This window comes from Ammospiza nelsoni, chromosome 4 (assembly GCF_027579445.1).
Source record: "Ammospiza nelsoni isolate bAmmNel1 chromosome 4, bAmmNel1.pri, whole genome shotgun sequence".
Taxonomy (NCBI): domain Eukaryota; kingdom Metazoa; phylum Chordata; class Aves; order Passeriformes; family Passerellidae; genus Ammospiza; species Ammospiza nelsoni.
In genome coordinates this window covers 1,135,627-1,154,231 of record NC_080636.1, presented here as the reverse complement: position 1 = coordinate 1,154,231, position 18,605 = coordinate 1,135,627, and the positions used below count along the sequence as shown (strand labels likewise).

Here is an 18,605-nt window from a genome sequence, read left to right as displayed (position 1 = left end):
TTGTCCTTACCTCATCCTTTCTCCTTCACTGTCCTTTGGAAAACTTGTGTATCCAGGAGTTTGAGCAAACACTGGGACTCCTCCACTCAAATTAAATCTTGTAGGAGAAATCCCAGTTTCAGGTCATGTATGTTAATACAAATGCAGTTATTCTTTTACTGGGTCTGGGCCTTTATTTATTCTGGGCATGTGAAGAAGGAAAACTGTAGTGTTTAGAGAATTTCCAGGAAAGTACCTCAAAGGATACATTGTGGGTTTTCAGTTTATTTTTCCTAAGGCATAATTTAGAATTGCATCTGATGTCTGCCCAAAAACTTTATTGAGCTTAATTTGTTACTTGACAATCAATTTGAAATAAACTCCTACCCTCTGAGAATATTTAAATATATACTACAATATATGCTTATGTTTTCTGATATGATGATAAATGTGTAAACAGGAAGTAGATAAGTGTAACAGAAACCACAGAATGGTTAAAACTAATAAAAAGAAGAAAGAAAAATACTAACTATTAACTAAACACATAATAGTGTAGTAACACTACTCACCTTATAGAGTGGAAATAGAGGGAACTTAAAAAAACAGTAAGTGTGCAGTTTTGTGATTGAGCAACTTGTATAAGTGAACTATTTGGAACAAACAGTGGGAATCTGAAGAATGAGAGAAGAGCAGAAATTCCTACACTTAGTTCTAACAATTGTGTATTTATCAGCATTTGCAGGACCAGTGAAGTTTAGTCTGATAAAATTTCAAATTTATTTGTGTCTTTGCAAGATATCTCTCCTGGAGAAAGAAATACAGAGAAATGTTTAAATGTTTCAGCTCTGTGGAGAATACAGTGTGCTCTTTTAAGGACAAGAGAAATTATCTTGTATTTGGGATATTCTGGAAAACAACAAGCCAACTCTCCTGTTCAATACCTGTGCTGTATATTTGTAAAATTGCAGTGTGCTGTAAAAGTTTTGTTAGCTGACTTTAAACTTATTCTATTGAATAAGTATTATTCCAAAATTCTTTTCCTAGTTGGTAGCCACAGCTCTTCATAAGACATGTTATATTAATTTTATAAGTTATTTGAGCATTAAAACTTGCAGACAGGAACAGTTTCTGACATGTGTTTTGTTAGAGTTGTGCATACCTTAATTTTAGGTAATATATACACAAATAGCAGCAAACACATATAAAGAAACATGGACACATTTACTGCATATATAAGGTTATTGATATAATTTATGTTATGGTCAACAGTGTTAACTTTGAAATTTAAAGTTATCTAATGAGGGACACATACCAACAATCAGCTTTTGAATCTCAGCTAACACTTTTAATTCAGGTCAGATGTTTTCTACTACTATCCACACTTCAGATTTTTTTCTAGTAATTTTGTTGGCTGAGTGTCCTCATGGCAGTTGTTCTTCTCACTTTTGAGAAAGAAAAATAAAAAGACATTTTCATATATTCAAAAGTCTCAAGACAAGTTTTACTCAGTTCCATTATTGTCTTAACCACACTGCAAACATCTGGTCACTCTGACTTTTGTAAGTAGTTTCTGAGGAAATGCACATTAAGCAAGGTTAGAAAGATGACAAAAATGCCAATAAATTATAAAAACATAATTTAGAAGGAAAAACTATTTTCTAGGTATAAATAGGTGTAGATAAACAAAGTACAATATTTAAGGAGGTTATTAGTTTAGACTTTGTGACTGAAAGATTTTTTCCGTGAAGTAAAAATGTGAAGTACGATCTTCCCAAATGTCTTCTTTTCTGCCACTAGAGGGTACTCCAAGAACTTACAGTGTATTTGGAGGAAGGATTTATTTGGGGGTTTTGTTCTTTAAATTATCCAGTACTGTTGTCCTACTAAACCTTAGGAATTTAACCCCCCAAAATGATATTAAATAAAAACTTTCAAACCCACTCTTGTGCAGCTTTTCAGCAAAATAGTGCAGCGTGTCCAAATGATAAAGAATCTTGATTGACATGTAGTTTAGATTTAAACTTATCCTACTTTTAAATTATCTTAATTATTATCTTTTCTTTATTTCAGACACAATTTTCTGGTTCACATCCTGTTTCTTCATCCAGGTTTGGACAAGGCATTCCGTTGTTGGCAGGCTGAAGAAGAACAAAGCGAGTTCTGACCTTGGTGCCCGTTTCCCTGCAGACCCCTCTGCAGAGCCCCCAGGAGGACCACTGGGACACCTCACAGTCCAGGGGTGTTTCTGCAACACACAGCAAAGAGGGAGCTGTACATCGAGTTGTGCTTGAGTCAGATACACACTTGGAAAAGCACTAAGGAATGGTCATCAAACAGCATCCTTTCTTATACAAAACACATGTGATATCCATCAAATCAGTGTGTGGTCTCATAAATTAAAAAAAAAAACAACCTGGTTTCAGCTCCTAAACTCATCAGCATTATTGTTATTGCAATCTAGAGCCTGTCTGAGGTATTACATCAGTTCTGAAGCATATTGTGTCTTGAATGAAAAACAGAATTCCTTAAAAGAAAACTATGCTTAATATGATTTTACTCAAAAATTGAATTAAAAAACATTACTGTCAATTTTTATAACTCATTTTCCTTTTCATGACTAACTAGAACACTGATATTAAAGCTTTTCTTTGGTTTACTTAGGTATATTTATATTTCTTTGAAGGCAGCTATTGTTCCTAGAGTTGTTTGTATCAAAATCCATTTTACTTTTGTGCCAATTTGCTTTGGAAATAAAGTCCCATTTTTTATCATCTTGCTATTTTTTGGTCTGTACACTACTCTTCCCTTTGCCAGTAAGGATATTCTGTCACTAGAAGCTTTCTAATGCTGAAAGGATTTCAATATAACTTTCACTCAGTGCAAGAAAAGAAGTTAGAAACTCTGAAGTGCTATCCATAATGTATGCTTCCACCTAAAGTAAAAATCATCAAAAGTAGATGAATATTCCTTAGCAGGTTAAATTAAAATACTGCTTGTCACAGGAAGTGGCATCAAAGCTGCCTGTGCCAGCATCTGTGGGTAAAAGAGGTTTGCACAAGCCCATCCTTCAATGCCACACTAAACATGTACCACCTGGGATAAATTTCTGGTGTTACAGTGAACTCACCACTTCTGCTGTCATCACTCATTCCTGTGTTTCCAGAGGGAATGAGCGGCACTGCTTGACCCCTGGTAATTAAATCTGCCCTTTTGATTCCAGGATAATTTTTTAAACTGGTTTAATATACTGGTTCATATACAAGAAAGTGGGGATTTTTGATTAAAAATTATATTTGGAATACTATACTTTAAATGCAGTTTTAAATTTATATCATGAACAGTGCCAAATGTTCCTTTCAAATCTTATGGGAAGGATATATAACTGTAAATGAGATGTGTAACATTCACTTTGCTATGTGTTGTTTACAAATAGGAATACATTAAACCACTACAAATTGATAAATACATTTATTAAATTACAAATAACACATTAACTGAGCAGAGAATAAGCTGTATTTTAGTGGTTGTAAGGTGACCAGCGCAGTGCTAGAGACATGCTATCTCCAGACTTTCTTGAGAAGCTTCTGGAACATGGCAGATCTTTTGGGAATACATTGGTCCCTTGGAGCAAATATTGTGTTAACAATATATATATTTTAATTCACAGATTTGAAAATCACCCTTATGATTGACTTGAGTCAGTAGTTTGCACATCTTCCTATCTATTCAAGATTATTATCTAATATTTTTGAGAAAATGAAAATGAGAGAGAACTTTATTTTTGTTATCAGGATTTATGTTTCTATTGAAAATGTGTCCAAATCAATCGAATTATATAAATTTTATTGCACATAGCTGCCAAGCTCTGACCCAGAAAGAGACAGCAATAATGGTTCTTGGCTTCATTGTCATGTAAAAGCTTAAGGATGAGTATTTACTTCAAAGTTGCAAAGAGTTTGGGAATGCTGATTCTGATTGAGTGTCATTTGTTTCTTATAAAATTCACTGAGCTACACTGATACAAAGGCTTGGGTAGCTCTTACTCTGGATATGGCCCAGTCCTTTGAACCACAGCTGAAATATGCAATCCCTTACTTATTCTTTCAGGAATTCTCTTTCATGTCAACTGGCTTGTTTTATTTCCCATTTGTGAGTCTGGAACTATTCCTGTGCAGATAGGAGAATATTCTGCCTGATCACCTGTTTCACCCACATCACCTGCCAGATTTCCACATACTTCTGAGTGAATGGAAATAACAGAATTGAGAACATCTACTAATCACTTACCTGAGACAGTGTCTATTATTTCATTGCTTCTGGCTGGAAGATTAATAAAAGGTGCAGAAAGACCTAGCTGGGTTTTCTTTATTTTCACCATTGTTACTTGAGCAATTGGTGGCAAAATTTTGAGTTTGGGATAATAAAATGAGTTTGCTGGGTGACTTGGAGAGGAACAAGTGATCTGTAAAAAAAAACAAAAAAACAGGGAATATTAAAAAGACCCTAAGAAGGTAAATGTAAAATCATGTTTGTAAATCATGCTAATACTTTTTGGCAAATAATTTGCATACAACCAGTTTCTATGAACACATAGTTCACATAACTGTCCTGGTCAGCCCAGAATTTTTAATTCAGGGTACTTGACTGGATACAGAACTGTGGTAGGAGGTCCTGCAAACACAGTAATGTATGAAACGTTTTGACAGAAGGAACTGGATGTTATTACAAGAGAATACATGAGTATTAAACAATATTGGGTATGCCATAGGAGCTGTCATATGGATATGAAAGGCCAAATGCTTCTCTCTTCCTTTCCTCATTATTTATTAGCACAGCATTTGTTGCTAGAAAAACTTACCTTTAAGAAAGGATTAGTGAATACTTATAGTATTCAAACCATTTGAATCAAAATCCTTCATTTACCACCTCTCTTAAATGGCAAAAGCAAAGTATGGGGCATAGAGAGGATGAAATGAGCAAAAGAGATTGAAAGCAATGTCACCACAGTGAAGTTCTCTGCTTTCCTTTAGGTCCTTTCCCTCAAATGTTGCAGTTTCAGGTTTCAGCAGTGCTTTCAACTGAAAACTCCTCCTCACAGCAGTATTCACTACTAAGAATTTTCCTGGTTAGACTCACATTTGGTAATGTCAGGACTTCTGTATTTTCATTTTCCTGGCACTTGAAGGATTGTTAAATATCATCTACAAAAATTGTCAGCTTTTCCAAAAAATGTAGAGACAAATTCTCATGAACCATTTACATTCACCTAATAAATTTAAAAGATTCAGAAGATAAACAAAAGCAGTAGGTTTATCAGCTGTCTAATAAATCCACATATAGAGAGCATCAGCCCTCTCAAATACTGAAACCAGTTTCACTATTTTAGATGAGTTATCTTTTAAAAGGGAGACTCAAAACATAGCAGTATGAAGTGCTAAACTGTGTCCATGCACCTACCTCTGTTACTGTGTCCTGTGGAATGGTGGCAAAGTTTGGGGAGGAAAATGTGAATCCACTGTCAGTTCCAGCATCGTATGGAAATAGATCCACTGATACTTCATCCATCCAGTGGTCTCCCTCACAGAGATTTAGGCTGTCAATGCCCACAAACCAGTCAGGGCTGGGAACAATTCGTACAACGAACGAAACCTAATGAAACAAAATGATCCATCAGGATTGCATCACTTGCTTTGGAATGCTGCAGTCCTGCTTTTAGGAATTTTCACTCAAAGTTTTTGAAATAAAGTCATTTTGCTCTTCTACTTCATGGTAGCTGTACAGCGCTCCCTGCAATGTGACATGCTTTTTAGTAATTCTTTTTCATGATGTTGTTTCTACAAGTGAGAACTCAAATATTTAATTTTGGTTGCTGGTAACATAAAATAAACTTGGAAATGAGTATGTACATTTACTTACTAAGGGATGTCTTGGATGTGCTTCTAATTCAGTTGAGGTTTGTCCTGTACCACTGGAAATTGCAGGAGCAGAGAAGATTCCATGTACACTCTGAATTTTCTCTCCAGCTTCTTCTATTTCTTTCATTAGTGTCCATGCTTCACCCTTTTCAGCAAAATCACGTACACCATTGCTGGCATATTCATTTTTTTTCCACATGCTGTAGTCAGAACTATGAGTAACACCTATTTGAGTGAATACATGGCATGACATAAAAGTCTGATTTAGAGTGTCCCTATTTCTTCATTTTCTCTGTTTTATTTCTGAGGTTAAAAAAAATGTGTACAAGATTGAGTGAACGCTAAAACATTTGGCTTATCACCGCTTCTTTCAGCTGCAGCCAATTGAAAACAGAAGTCAATTGAAAACAGTTGGAGATTTTTGAGAACACTGTGGATACTTCAATATCTGCATTTCATCCTCAATAATTTGGCTTTTTTTTTTTTTTTTCCTTCCTTTTTCATTTCTTATCTTACATAACCATTAAGGAAAAAGAGACCACAGAGGTCAAGAGGTTTATCTGCTCTTAGTGCTGTGCATATTCACTTACCCAGCAAGGATGACCACTGAGCCGGGGGCCTGTAGAGTGGGTACTGCTTGGGGAAGGCAGCCTGGCTCCATTTCCCTGTGAAGATGATCCTGTACTTAGCAAGCTCCTCTGCTGTGCAGAGAGCATCCTCCCCCACGGGCAGGCTGCTGCCATAACCCAGCGCTGCCACCAGGACTGTCCAGATAACTTTACAGGACCAGTAGACAAACATCAGGTTTTCCATTGCCTTCCACACGAAAAGAAAGAAAAAAGTATTAGTCATATTAGTCACCCCAAGCTCAAAAATTAATAGCAGTTACCTAATAAAATGTGGCATAAGTTATAGCCAAAGAGAAGGCAGATATCTGGAACACTAAAAATTGCTATGCTTCTGAAAACATTACTATAATGCTTTCAGATTTGTTATTGCCATGGTATATACTGCAAACCTGTAACTTTACCTGGGACAAGTGTTTCTAATAAAAATGAAAAGAAAAATATCTTATCCTTGTCCATAGTACTACCTCAGAGAAAAATCTGTTTCTGATTTTCTTTTGAAATCTGATTAGAGTCACATCTTGATTTAATTAGAGTAGCAACTGTTTCTGTGGAAAACATTAGTGGTGTATTTATTCTTCTAAAGATTAAATTGCAGGTTACTTTGCCAAAAGAAATGATTTATTTTAAATTTGTGTTCTACAAAGGCTGTTTTATAGCATAACATTGAAAGTCAAATAGATTTCATATTTATATAAATTACTTTGCTGTCATAATGTGAATTCAAAGCATTGTAATTACTTTAGGTTGTTTAAACGATATAGTTTAAAAAAATCAGTATTTTTTTTACAGTTACTGTCATAGGTTGTGCAAATTTTGTTTTTAAATTAACATGCTAATTGCATCAGACTGTTGAACTCCACCAATTGTTTAAAATAACAGCCTTAAAACCGATCTTTAAATGTCCTTGTCCTTTGAGAAAACTATACAATCTTAAGTAAATCACTAATAATACATTAGTTTGTAAAAATATCTATGAATACTCACTAAATATTCCTCTGGAGCACTGGCAGGGGGAGAGCACCTGCTTTTGCTGGCAGCTGAGTTGGTCTGCAAGAGAAGACAGTAGGAGCCTTGCTATTTATGCCTGAAGAGGGTCCCTTTGGTCCAACAATTATTGCAATCTTTAGACTTTCCAGGTTTGCAGAAATCGTGCCATCTCCTTGTTTGCAGTCCCTCTGGATGGACTAGCAGGGGTTTCCTGTCTGTCAGCTGCTTCAGATTCCTTATCAGAAGACGGAGATGCCGAAAAGACAAAATGCTTTTTAAAAATACCTTGGATTCTTCGTAACAGTTTGAGTTTTCTGGTGCCTTTGCAGTTCTTTGCTCTTATTAATGCCTCCAAGCTATACAAATGAACTGATTCCAACACTGAAATAGTTCTAGCGAATACTCTTTAAATGAGAAACATGTTTTCTTGTAAGTTTTATTGTCTGACAGATGCTCCTTCCAAACATTTACAGAGAGCTTGCTCACTCTCACACACCATATGTATGTGTTCAAATAAAAGGGGTGAGGCAGCTAAAAATGTCAAGAGGAAAAAAAAGTTACATTTCATAATTGCACATACTCACACAGGCTGTGTCTCCTGCAAATATGAATTAATTTGAAGTAGTACAGTGTATATTTTTGTGTGTACAGTACTGTATGCTGGATGATGAAAGGGCTCTGTAACATTGTGGTTTCTTTGGAAAGAGTGGTTTTGGGAAGCTCAGAGATTTTTCTTAGCTGTCTTCAGAGTAAAAAGCCCCAAATAAAAATCTCATTATTACAGTTAGATCATACATCCTCTATAGTACAGTACATATACCTACTTCATTAAAAACTTTTAAATTGTTTATGAAAAATAAGCATTATAGAGTGACCCAACTAAAAAATAATGTTTAATCTTTATTTATTTTCCCAGCCACTTTTCAAATAAGAGAAAACTTTGTGCCAAACCTGTAGCATTAACAAATGCTATTGTGGCTAATCAGCAATTGAAAAATTTACAGTGAACCATGAAAATAACATTTCATAGAGTTTTCTTTAGAAATTGTGAGGAATGCCACTTAAGTACTTCCCCAGATCTCTAACATGATGGGAAAAGACCCAGACAAACCCAGTTATTTTCCAGATGCAGCTCCCAGGGTTAGGCACACAGCACCCAGCTCCAGTGACACTCCTGTCCCCCAAACAGCGTGCCTGAGCTCTGTGGCACCTCAACTGGAAACTTCCTCCCAGCCCGGGGTGGATCCCAGCCAGGAGGGGAATAAACTGGGATGTCTGCGTGGAATTTCTATCAATTATTCTGCTGACAACATGGAATCTATTGCGAGTTGCAGCACAGATGGCTGCAGCACCTATAGCCACAATTCTGCTGTGTCTGGGTACGCGTGGGAATCCTGAGGCAGGTTGAGGCATCCAGGCACGGACATGCCCTTTATTTCCAAGGTCTCTTCCTCCATCCTTTGTTAATGGTATGTTTTCCATACCTGACTTCTCTTCCAGGAGCCAGACTCCACTAAGAAAAAGAGCTGAGATCCTTCATGGATACTTTTATACAAGTTCTTTGAGTATTTGTTGAAGAATGATACTTGAACTACATCCAGCTCACTCCCTCCTATGCACAGAATTCCAGATCCACAGGTTTCTTAGAGATTTTAATTTCAGGACATCCAGCCCGTGCGGCCTGCTAGAACTACACAAATTTCCCACAAATTTGTAAGTATATTGCTAAGTGTATTGTTAAAACTACTCAAGGCTTGCTATTTATTATTAAATAGCCTTAAACTTCAGTAAGTTTTGTTGTCTGTCATCACAATTACTGAGCCAGTGAACTTCACATACTGAAACCTGCTGTGGCACTGCCAGGACAACACAAAATGAGAACAAAGCAACTAGCTCTGGGTCTGGCACAGAAATATTTAATTTATCAGAATAGCCTCATCCTTCCAAAGATAAATTGCTGGCAAAAGGCACATCACAGACTAGATTATTCTGGTCCCGTGGCTACGTGCTGTGAATGCACCCAGGAATGGGACAATACATGCAGGCTGCAGAACTTGGCACTGGACCTTTCCCTGGTTACAGTGAGGGTTTTACTATGACATTTCTCATGATTAAGTTCTTCAGGACCTAGAGCCTCATTCTTATCCTTATTGAATTCATCATGAAATCAATGGGGAAAATACTGTTAATTTATTTCATTATCTTGTCTCCCTACCCCCCACCCCCTAAGGCTGAGTGAAGAGAGAAAAAAAAAAAAAAGAAGAAAAAAACATGCAGAGTAATGTTGTCAGAAAATTCTAACTTGAAGACTCACTGTCCTATTTTTTAAAATGGAAACTGTGCTAAGCATAATCAGTCTCTGACATTGTGAAGGACATCAAAACACCAAAATGTGTCTCATAGATGGGAAGGAAAACAAAGAACAGAAAAAAAGAAAATTTCCACTCAATGGATTACTTTCATGGCTGGGAACCACAGATGAAAAATTTCTGTGGGCCAGCAGTAGGAGAAAAAAATGCTGTGGGATCATAACCTATGCTTGCATTCCTTCTTCAGTTTTTATGTCCCATTAGGAATATGCTGAAAACTCATGGAATACTGGAAAAGGAGTTTCCCTTTAGGAAAAAAAATGCCTGTATTATAAATGTGTTTTTTCTTTTTCAACAAAATACCTATTTTTCTTCAAGTTTGTGTCTCTTCTGGTACACCTCTTTTCTATCCACATATGTACCTCTACAGACCCTGAATGCTGGAGGGATTAGTCATACAAAACTTGCTTTATTTAAGCATCAGTGCCAAAGTGTGCCTTGGGTTAAATTTTGCTTGCAGAAATGTGCAACTTCTGCTGTTTCTTGTCAATATGACAACAGTTTTACAGTTCCTGCAGTCTTTATCCAGATTCAGAGGATGACAGCTGGAAAGTATAAAACAAAAATGGTGTTCAGATACTTTTGGTTTTTAAATGTCAGTCATTACGTTGTCCGAAGTAGTCATTTTGTATTTTTTCTAACCAAAAATAATTAAAGAAATGAGAAACAAACAAACTACTTAAAAATACAGCAGTATCATCAATTTCATGTTGGCTCTGGAATCATTTACACTGTACTGAAACATTTAAATGAGCAAGTTCAGGCTATCACACAGGAATATAGCGCATTAAAAGAATGTAAATTCCATTTTGATTAGTCAGGGAATAATTTAGCCCCTTTTCTGGCAAGCAACCAGATTGCCATGATTAGTTATGACTTTTCTATTAAACTGTGAGATTAAGAGAAAGGAAAATTTACCAAAATGATTAATCTGAAGTTAGTTTGCCCAGATTTACTCATAACAGAAGCTCCAAAACTTTTGTGTTTATATTCCTGAGGTATCAACACACATTTCAGTTTGGCTAAAACAATTTCCATTCTGCTGATAAGGAATATATGTGCAACTTTGATATTCACAGGCTGCTTAACATGCTTATGACTGGCTAGAATCTCTTTGTCTACCAAGAAAAACATAACATTGTATTATTTAAGAAGGATTATACAGGTATACTTTCTCTCCTGTGGTTACCATGGAGACACGTGTAATTATGGACACTCATCAATGGCAAAGGTTTGCGTTCAGTCAAAACCCTCTGAGCTCTAAGCTGTAAAACCTCAGGACCAGAGTGGCCAGCAGCAGAATGTTTTATGATGGAGAAATTGTGGTGTTGGTTTGGGAGCTTTTACAAAAGGAAGCATTTACATAGGAGCTGTAAATGCAAAGGTTTAAGAGAACTGAACACTGGCAATGGAGAACAGGGCAAAACTGCAGCAGTATAATTAATATAATAAAAATTAATTCTCATTTTGTGAAAAATATGGATTGTATTTTCCAGCAAGCCCAATCCTATTATCTTTCAATTCATTTCTAAAGTGAAAGAGCTTGTGCCATTAACATTTGCACTTCTTGTTTGCTGTTGAATTTCCACTGGAAAAAGATTTAAACCCTACAAAACTACTTTTCAAGGTGTTGACCTTCTAAGACCAATCTGATGCTTTCTTTCACTTGTAGAAATATCAGTCCTTTATATCTGTGACAATATTGTAGAAGGCCACCAAATTATATTTCTAAAGTAGCCACCATCAATGCCACTCTTTGCTTCTAATATGTCCCGCTTCACAGTCAGTTTTGTTGATTTATCTTGTTTTTTTTTTTCAAAGATCTTAAATCTACTGAATGATAGCTGTGGAGTTATTAGAGTTACATCTTTAATTCATATGAATAATGGGGTACTGAATAAAATGAATTGGTCTTTTCTGGGAACTCCTCCATACATCACAGTTTGCACACAGGTCTGGATCTGTAAAAGATCCATTAATTGCCACCACAGCACAGTTTCTTTTTCTCACCCCAAGACTTGTGAGGAGTCAGTGCAGAATAAGGGTTGCCCTGGAATGAGGAGTTGTACCCACTGTCAGAGTGGCATCACATTTTTGGGACCAAGGTGTAATTATTTACCTTCTGCCGTGGAAATTGAATAGGAAAACCAGTAAACCCTTCTGCTTACATGTATAATTCTGTCGTCATTCCTTAGCTTGGTTATGAATAGGATCTAATGGCACTAAGAAAAACTAGGAATTTCCAATTTAATGACAGCTGATATATAATAGGTTGTGTCATTCAAGGGCATTAGAATATCTTATAGTAGAGACTGCAGGCACTTTCAGTGTTGCATTCAGCATTCATTTGACCTCATCTAGAGTGTTTTATCCAGTTTTGTGACCACATCTAATCCAAACAAGACAGATACTGATAAACTCGAGTCAGTTCACAGGAAATTTTATTCAGCCTGGAGAAGAGAAGGTGATCAAGGCAGGCTGATAGCAGCCTCCCAGTGCCTCTGAGGAGGTCTCAGGATCACAGAATCACAGAATCACTGGGTTGGAATAGACTTTTAAGATCATTGAGTCCAACCCATGCCCTAACACCTCAACTAAACCATTTAGTGAGTGCCCATCTTTTTTTTAAAAAACATCCAGGGATGGTGACTCCACCATCCACTGGGTAGACAATGCCAGTACTTTATCACTCTTTCAGTAAAAAATTTTTCCTGACATCCAACCTGAATTTCCCTTGGCACAGTCTAAGACTGTGTCCTCTTGTCCTGTCAGTTGCTGCCTGGATGCTTCACCATGGTGGACATTGGGAGGCTGAGGGACAATGGGCATTAATTGAGGCAAGAGAGGCTCAAACTGGATGTAAGGAAAAACGTTTTCACCATCGTAACATCAAGCCATCAAGTGGTGGAGCAGTTGGTCCAAGGATGCAGGGCAGTCTCCCTTATTGGGGGCTTTAAGGTGAGACAGGACAAAGCCATGAGCAGCCTGATTGAATCTCAAAGCTGACCTTGCTTTGAGCAGCAGATTGGATGAGACATCTCCTGAAGTCCCTTATAACCTGAACAATCCTATGATCTTATATTATGAAGAAAATTTGTTTCTGATATTACCTCAATGCTTCAGTTAGTGGCAAGAAATTCTCACCTGTCTAATAATTTCAAAGGTTCTCTCCACATATGAGATTTATTTTTCCTAATAAAGGGAATGTAATTGTAAAACTAAGGTTTGTGCAGGAGGAGGATGTAGGGCTGATGATAGGAATTCTCCACATCATACAATGGAATTCAGTGCAGATTTGTATTTGCAGGGTGCCCCGTGGCAGGAAGGAATGATGAATCTGACTCCATGTTCTTAGAAGGCTAATTGATTATTTTATGATACTATATATTAAAGAATACTACACTAAACTATACTAAAGAATACAGAAGGGTAAAAATATAATAATGAAAACTCATGACTCTTTCCAGAGGCTTGGCACAGCTTGGCCCTGATTGGCCATTAAGTCAAACCGATTCACATGAAACCAATCAAACATTCACCTGTTGGTAAACGATCTCCAAATACATTCCAAAGGAGCAAAACACAGGAGAAGCAAATCAGATAATTATTGTTTTCCTTTTTCTCTGAGGCTTCTCAGCTTCCCAGGAGAAGAATCCTGGGCAAAGGGATTTCCCCAGAAATTTATGACTGTGACAGAATTCCCTGCATTGGAACAAACCAATATTCCATATACTAAAGTTAAATGAGCCTGGAGAATATGGAGAGAATTAACTGACTGAGAGGTGGTATCTTTGCATCCACAAACAGGGCGATAAAACACAGTTGTGTCTCTTTGGGTTTTGGGGACAACCCCTTCATATGCACATTGTTCCATGACAGCAGCTTCCCCAGAGGTGATGATGTGCTTGTGGAGGGTCTGTGGCTGAAGCACAAATATGAGTGTAGAGAACTAAATGCATGCCAAAGCACAGTTTACTACGGGAAACCTCACGTCTTTTGTGACCTCCTCACCAAAAGTAACCAGGCTGGTTTTTTTCAATCTCTTATAAATGGTGTGAAACCAATTCATATCAAATGGATGTTCTTAATTAACAATCCTCCTATCATTATGCTGCTAGCCACCTTCATTTAAACCCCTTGAGTTGGGAGGTTATCATAGGTACATTGTGCTGCATATAGAAATGGGTTTTTTACTTGTCTATACATATGCCCCAATGCACAGGAAGAAACTTCCACAAGAATTACCAACTCTGACAGCAGAAAAGAAGTGGCTTTCAGGGCATACCTACCCAAGAGCACAAAAAGTATTAAAGTATTGCAGAGCAGAAGAAGCAAAACTATTAAATGTAAGACATTATTGTTTCTGACCACAGGCCAATATCACTTGTCTACAACCAAAAACTTGCTCTTCCCCAGAAATATTGAACGAAATAAAATGTTCTATTTGCCCTTCGGTTCTCAACAAAACTCAGGGGAACGCAAACTGTAAGAACAAATATTTTCTAAATCAGTATTTTTGCCAGCATTGAAGAAGGTGAAATTATATTAAAAAAAAAAAAGAGTTTGCTGTTTTGAAACTGAAGAAGAAGCGTCTGGTTAAATGATGGGTTATATGATTTCTTGTAATTTTTACTGCTGTTTCAAATCTCTGCGTTATTAATTATTCTAATTGCCTGAGTGTGAATTTTATTTATAAATTATTACCATGAAAAATGTACTTTTTCAACAAGGTGATAAGTTTAAGTTTTCTCCATTGTATTCTGCCTTAACTACAATTTAGGGATAAGTTGGTATCAATTTATATCTCAGGAAGCTTTGCTGCTCATTTACTTCTTTTGCTTCTAAAACTAAATCAGTGTTAAGCACCATTCTAGGACCCACTGTATTGCTAGAAATGCTTGAATGGATTTTTAATTCTGAAGCACTGGTATAAATATGAATTAGCATCAATAGAAACACTCTACAATTATGTCAATGTGAACATAATCTGAATCTGACCTATTCTTTTAAAAGATGTAAAGCTCATATTGTAATTCCTTTTGTCAACAGAAAAGTCATTGCCCAGATCACATTTTAATTAACCACCCTGAATTCCCTTTGCAGATTCAATTAAGGAAAGATATTATTCTTCTCTTCTTGTCCTAAGCTGTCCTTCAAAGTGACAGTGCAGTTTGCTGAATATGGATAATATGGATAATAATCCATATTATCAGTTATGGATTCTGAGGAACTGTTCTAGGAGTTGTTTGGACAACATTTCATAATTATGAATAAAATAGATGATTAGAAAAAAGGGGGAAAATACATTAAAATGTTACCGTTTCGCTTAAAGCTAAGGGTAAATAAGCACAGAACTGGGGAAGGACTTCAGCAATCTTCTTCACACTTTTCTTTCCCAGTCCCCACATTTAGTGTTCTGTATGTGCAGTAATAGCCCTATACAACACTTCTGACATTCCTAACTGCCTCTAGAATTGCTGAAATAAAAAAAGCCAGAAGAATCAAAACCAGAAATCTAAAAGCATTGATTTACTCAGCTAAATATCGGGCCCAATACTCTGTAATGAGTGAATTGATTCCTGAATATTTTGTGAATATTTTATATTATTGAATATGCGTTGAATTCCATTCAACGCATATTCAGTTACTATAGATCACTCCGTAGTTATGATGTAAAGAAAAGGCTTTTACCTTTTTCGAGTGTGTATCCTCTGTCTTCTCCCAAAGTCCTGAATTCTTTCTCTGTGATTTCTTTCAACCAGACTTGGATAGTTACCAATACTCTGCTTAACACATTTTGTTTTCTGTCACATCTCCTTATTTTCATGTTGACTCTTTGGAAGACTTTGATCATCCCCAGAAAAAAATGCAGATATTTTTCCTTTAATTATTATCCCAGTGTTATAAGAACTGATATAAATACAAGCAGTCATTTCATTGCATCTGCAGGCAAGTAGATAATTCCTGATTCTTCGTATGAGGTGCTACTTTTACAAATGTTATCAATGGTAACAGCAGTGGCTGGTTTTTCCCAAATAAAATAAAATAAATTAAAATAAAGTAAAATAAAATAACAAAATAAATTTCTCATAACAATAATTTGTAAAATTTATTCCAAAATTCATAGTGATTTCTGAAGGTAATGTTATGTTATTTGCACATTGCATCACAAATCTCAAACTATTATCACAGGAATCCCATCATTTCACAGTATCAAGTTCTTTGCACACTTTCTTTGTTGAATATATCAAAAAAGTCCCATCATGTACAGCGAATCAGGCCCTTGGAATTATACTTGTTGCCAACCATTAATCTCTTACTCCAATCCATTAGCACTTCAGGGGGATAGTGTAATTCAGCAGATATAACCAAAGCAAAGTATGGTTAAGATTTGCTCTATAAAAGTGCAGACAGGATTTAGGTTTGCTTGTACAAAATATTTGATATTTGGATTTTAAGTCATGTTCAGTGACACTAAAATTATACCAAAACAGGAAATCAAGAGGGTTAAAAAAAAACATAATTCTTTATGCTCAGTTTACAAGGAGATCAATATTTTTTGTTGATGGTTTGGTCCTATGGTTTATGCATTTATTTTCCTGGATTGGACCAGGATAGCTTGAGAATATATAGGACGGCAGACAACTTGGTTAACTGTATGGGAGCCCACAGATCCTTGAGTTTGGAATTTTGAACCACATATTTTATAGATAAATTACATTTTAAACAGAATAGAAAATATACATTGTTTACAGTGTGTATCATATGATAAATGCTTTCTTGGAAAACTGAAATGTTTGAATTCAGCATCTAGAGATAGAAAAGCAGTCAAAAATTGAGAGAAACAGCATTACACACAGCTCTTAAATCTCTTGTAGTAGCTAAGACAAATTGTCATCACTAATTAGATCAGCTTCAAGAGATTAAACACCAAAGCTTATTTTTCCATGGTGTCTAGTCCATTACAACAGCTATTTGTCTCCTTCTACCAGCAGGACTGGCCAAATAAATTACACCAGCCATAATTTACTAATGTTTCTTTAGTCTTTTCTGAATTAGGAAGAGAGGCCCACAGTCCCAGAAAGTTTTTATATAAACTTTTGCCTTGATGGGGTTTTGATGGGACTCTGAGGAGGTCTGAACCTTGAGGTAGGACTACTTTTATCTGCAGAATGAACACCCCCAAACCACTAAAGTAATTCTAACTTTGATATTTTGTTACAGCACAGACATCCCATTAATAAATACACCAAATGCAGGTCTTATGATGCAATAAACAAAAGTTTGGAAAACAAATCTTCCCCCTGCATTCCATTTCCTTTCAGAATGAACTCTCCTTCCAGATGCTCTGGAGCCGAGCAGCTTGTGCTTCTTCCTGGGTTGCAGCAACCCTCAGAGTCTCCCTCTGGGTCTCTAGGAATGCATCCTCTCCTTGACCTCTGAGGCTTGGATCTGCTCCTTTCCACAAGCAAGACATGTGCTTTGTCAGGAGTCTTTCCATGTGTGTGCAGACATTGCAATCTCCTCCTCTTCCTCCCCACAGTCCACCTGACCCAAACTGCCACAGCCAGGAAAAGCAGAGGCAGCCCTTCTGCTGGTCTGTCACACCCTTTCCAAAAAAGCAAGAGGAAAAAAAAACCCCAACAACCACAAAATAGAGACCAAGACAAGAAAAAAAACCTCAGTTTTGTCATCTATCAAGCAAAAAGAAGTCAACATTGGAGGCAGTCTGTAATGCTTCCATCCAAACTACAAAGTCTTTCCTGGTTCTCTGGCTCAGATGTGCATCCTTTTCATTTTCTTACCTCCAGTAAGACCTGAGGTTGTAGGGCCCTGAGTAAATATATGTATTGTAAATATATGTATGGCAGTAAAAGATCTATGTATTATATTGCCCTGATCCTAGTTATTGTAAATGGGCTGCAGCTGTGATGTCCTTGATTGGGCAGCAGCTGTAGCCAGTGGAGGTAGCTGGGATAAAAGGGGGTGAGGCATTCAGAGAGGGCTGGAGAGGAGCCCTGGATGAGAGGCAACAACAACAACAACAACAACAACAACAACAACAACAACAACAACAACAACACTGCTGTGATGATTACAACATCTGGTGACCCCGACGTGATAGAAGATCTGCAGCCATAAGAAAACAATGAGAGGAGGTATGGGAGAAGACAACAACGCTGCTGTGAAAATTACAACATGGGGTGAGACCTGGATTGGTGAACCCTCCCTAGGCCCTGTTTCTGGGGAGACAGGATGCAAATACACGAGCCAGACTGGTTCAGGCTTCTGCTCATCCTCATCTTTCAGAGTGTGGATTGCACTGTCTTAGTCCAGAGTAAGGATGATATAATTGGTATTAGGCAGTACAGAAAAGAGCAGATGGATAGATCTTACAAAATAATTAAAACATGCCTACCTCTTGTCTGATCTTTTAGTCACCTCTCAGAGCCATTGATTAATTGTCTGTCCAGCTCAAGGCACTTCTACCTGTTGTCATGACATCTGACTGCTTCCTCAAATAATGAAATACAAGATTGACTCTAATCTGTGCACAGGGAAAACAAAGCGTAACTTCAAAACGTTTCTATTTCAGAAAAACTCAGTGGAAGAGGTAGATATTACCAAATGTATAGCATTTTGAAGGAATGAAGGAATTTTGAGTTAAAGTTCTCACCTGAAGCAGGAACAGTCCCTGGGATGTGCCAGAACAGTCTGTTGGATGT

At 36.8% G+C, this 18,605-nt stretch overlaps 1 protein-coding gene across 3 annotated transcripts; it reads right to left on the bottom strand.

The window, feature by feature from the left end:
• Positions 1-297: 297 nt before the first annotated feature.
• Positions 298-7,844, bottom strand: SPON2 (spondin 2). 3 transcript variants are annotated; one of them, XM_059471059.1, is made up of 6 exons: positions 7,508-7,844; positions 6,485-6,710; positions 5,896-6,119; positions 5,437-5,628; positions 4,267-4,441; positions 298-2,224 (listed from the first exon to the last, which is right to left on the bottom strand). In XM_059471059.1, the coding sequence occupies exons 2-6, from the start codon at positions 6,705-6,707 to the stop codon at positions 2,046-2,048; spliced, it is 993 nt and encodes a 330-aa protein (XP_059327042.1). In that variant the 5' UTR covers positions 6,708-6,710; positions 7,508-7,844; the 3' UTR covers positions 298-2,045. The 3 variants fall into 3 exon arrangements, with proteins under 3 accessions (XP_059327042.1, XP_059327044.1, XP_059327043.1); XM_059471061.1 differs by lacking the exon at positions 7,508-7,844 and having other exon boundaries at positions 6,485-6,717; XM_059471060.1 differs by lacking the exon at positions 7,508-7,844 and having other exon boundaries at positions 5,896-6,039.
• Positions 7,845-18,605: the final 10,761 nt, after the last annotated feature.

Bases quoted from the DNA above. Each gene is read 5' to 3' on its own strand.
- SPON2 (XM_059471059.1), bottom strand. From the start codon at position 6,707: ATGGAAAACCTGATGTTTGTCTACTGGTCCTGTAAAGTTATCTGGACA. The intron at 6,120-6,484 runs GTAAGTGAATAT...TCACTCAAATAG, and splicing joins TCAGTGGTCATCCTTGCTGG to GTGTTACTCATAGTTCTGAC. The intron at 4,442-5,436 runs GTAGGTGCATGG...TTTTTTTTACAG, and splicing joins CACAGGACACAGTAACAGAG to ATCACTTGTTCCTCTCCAAG.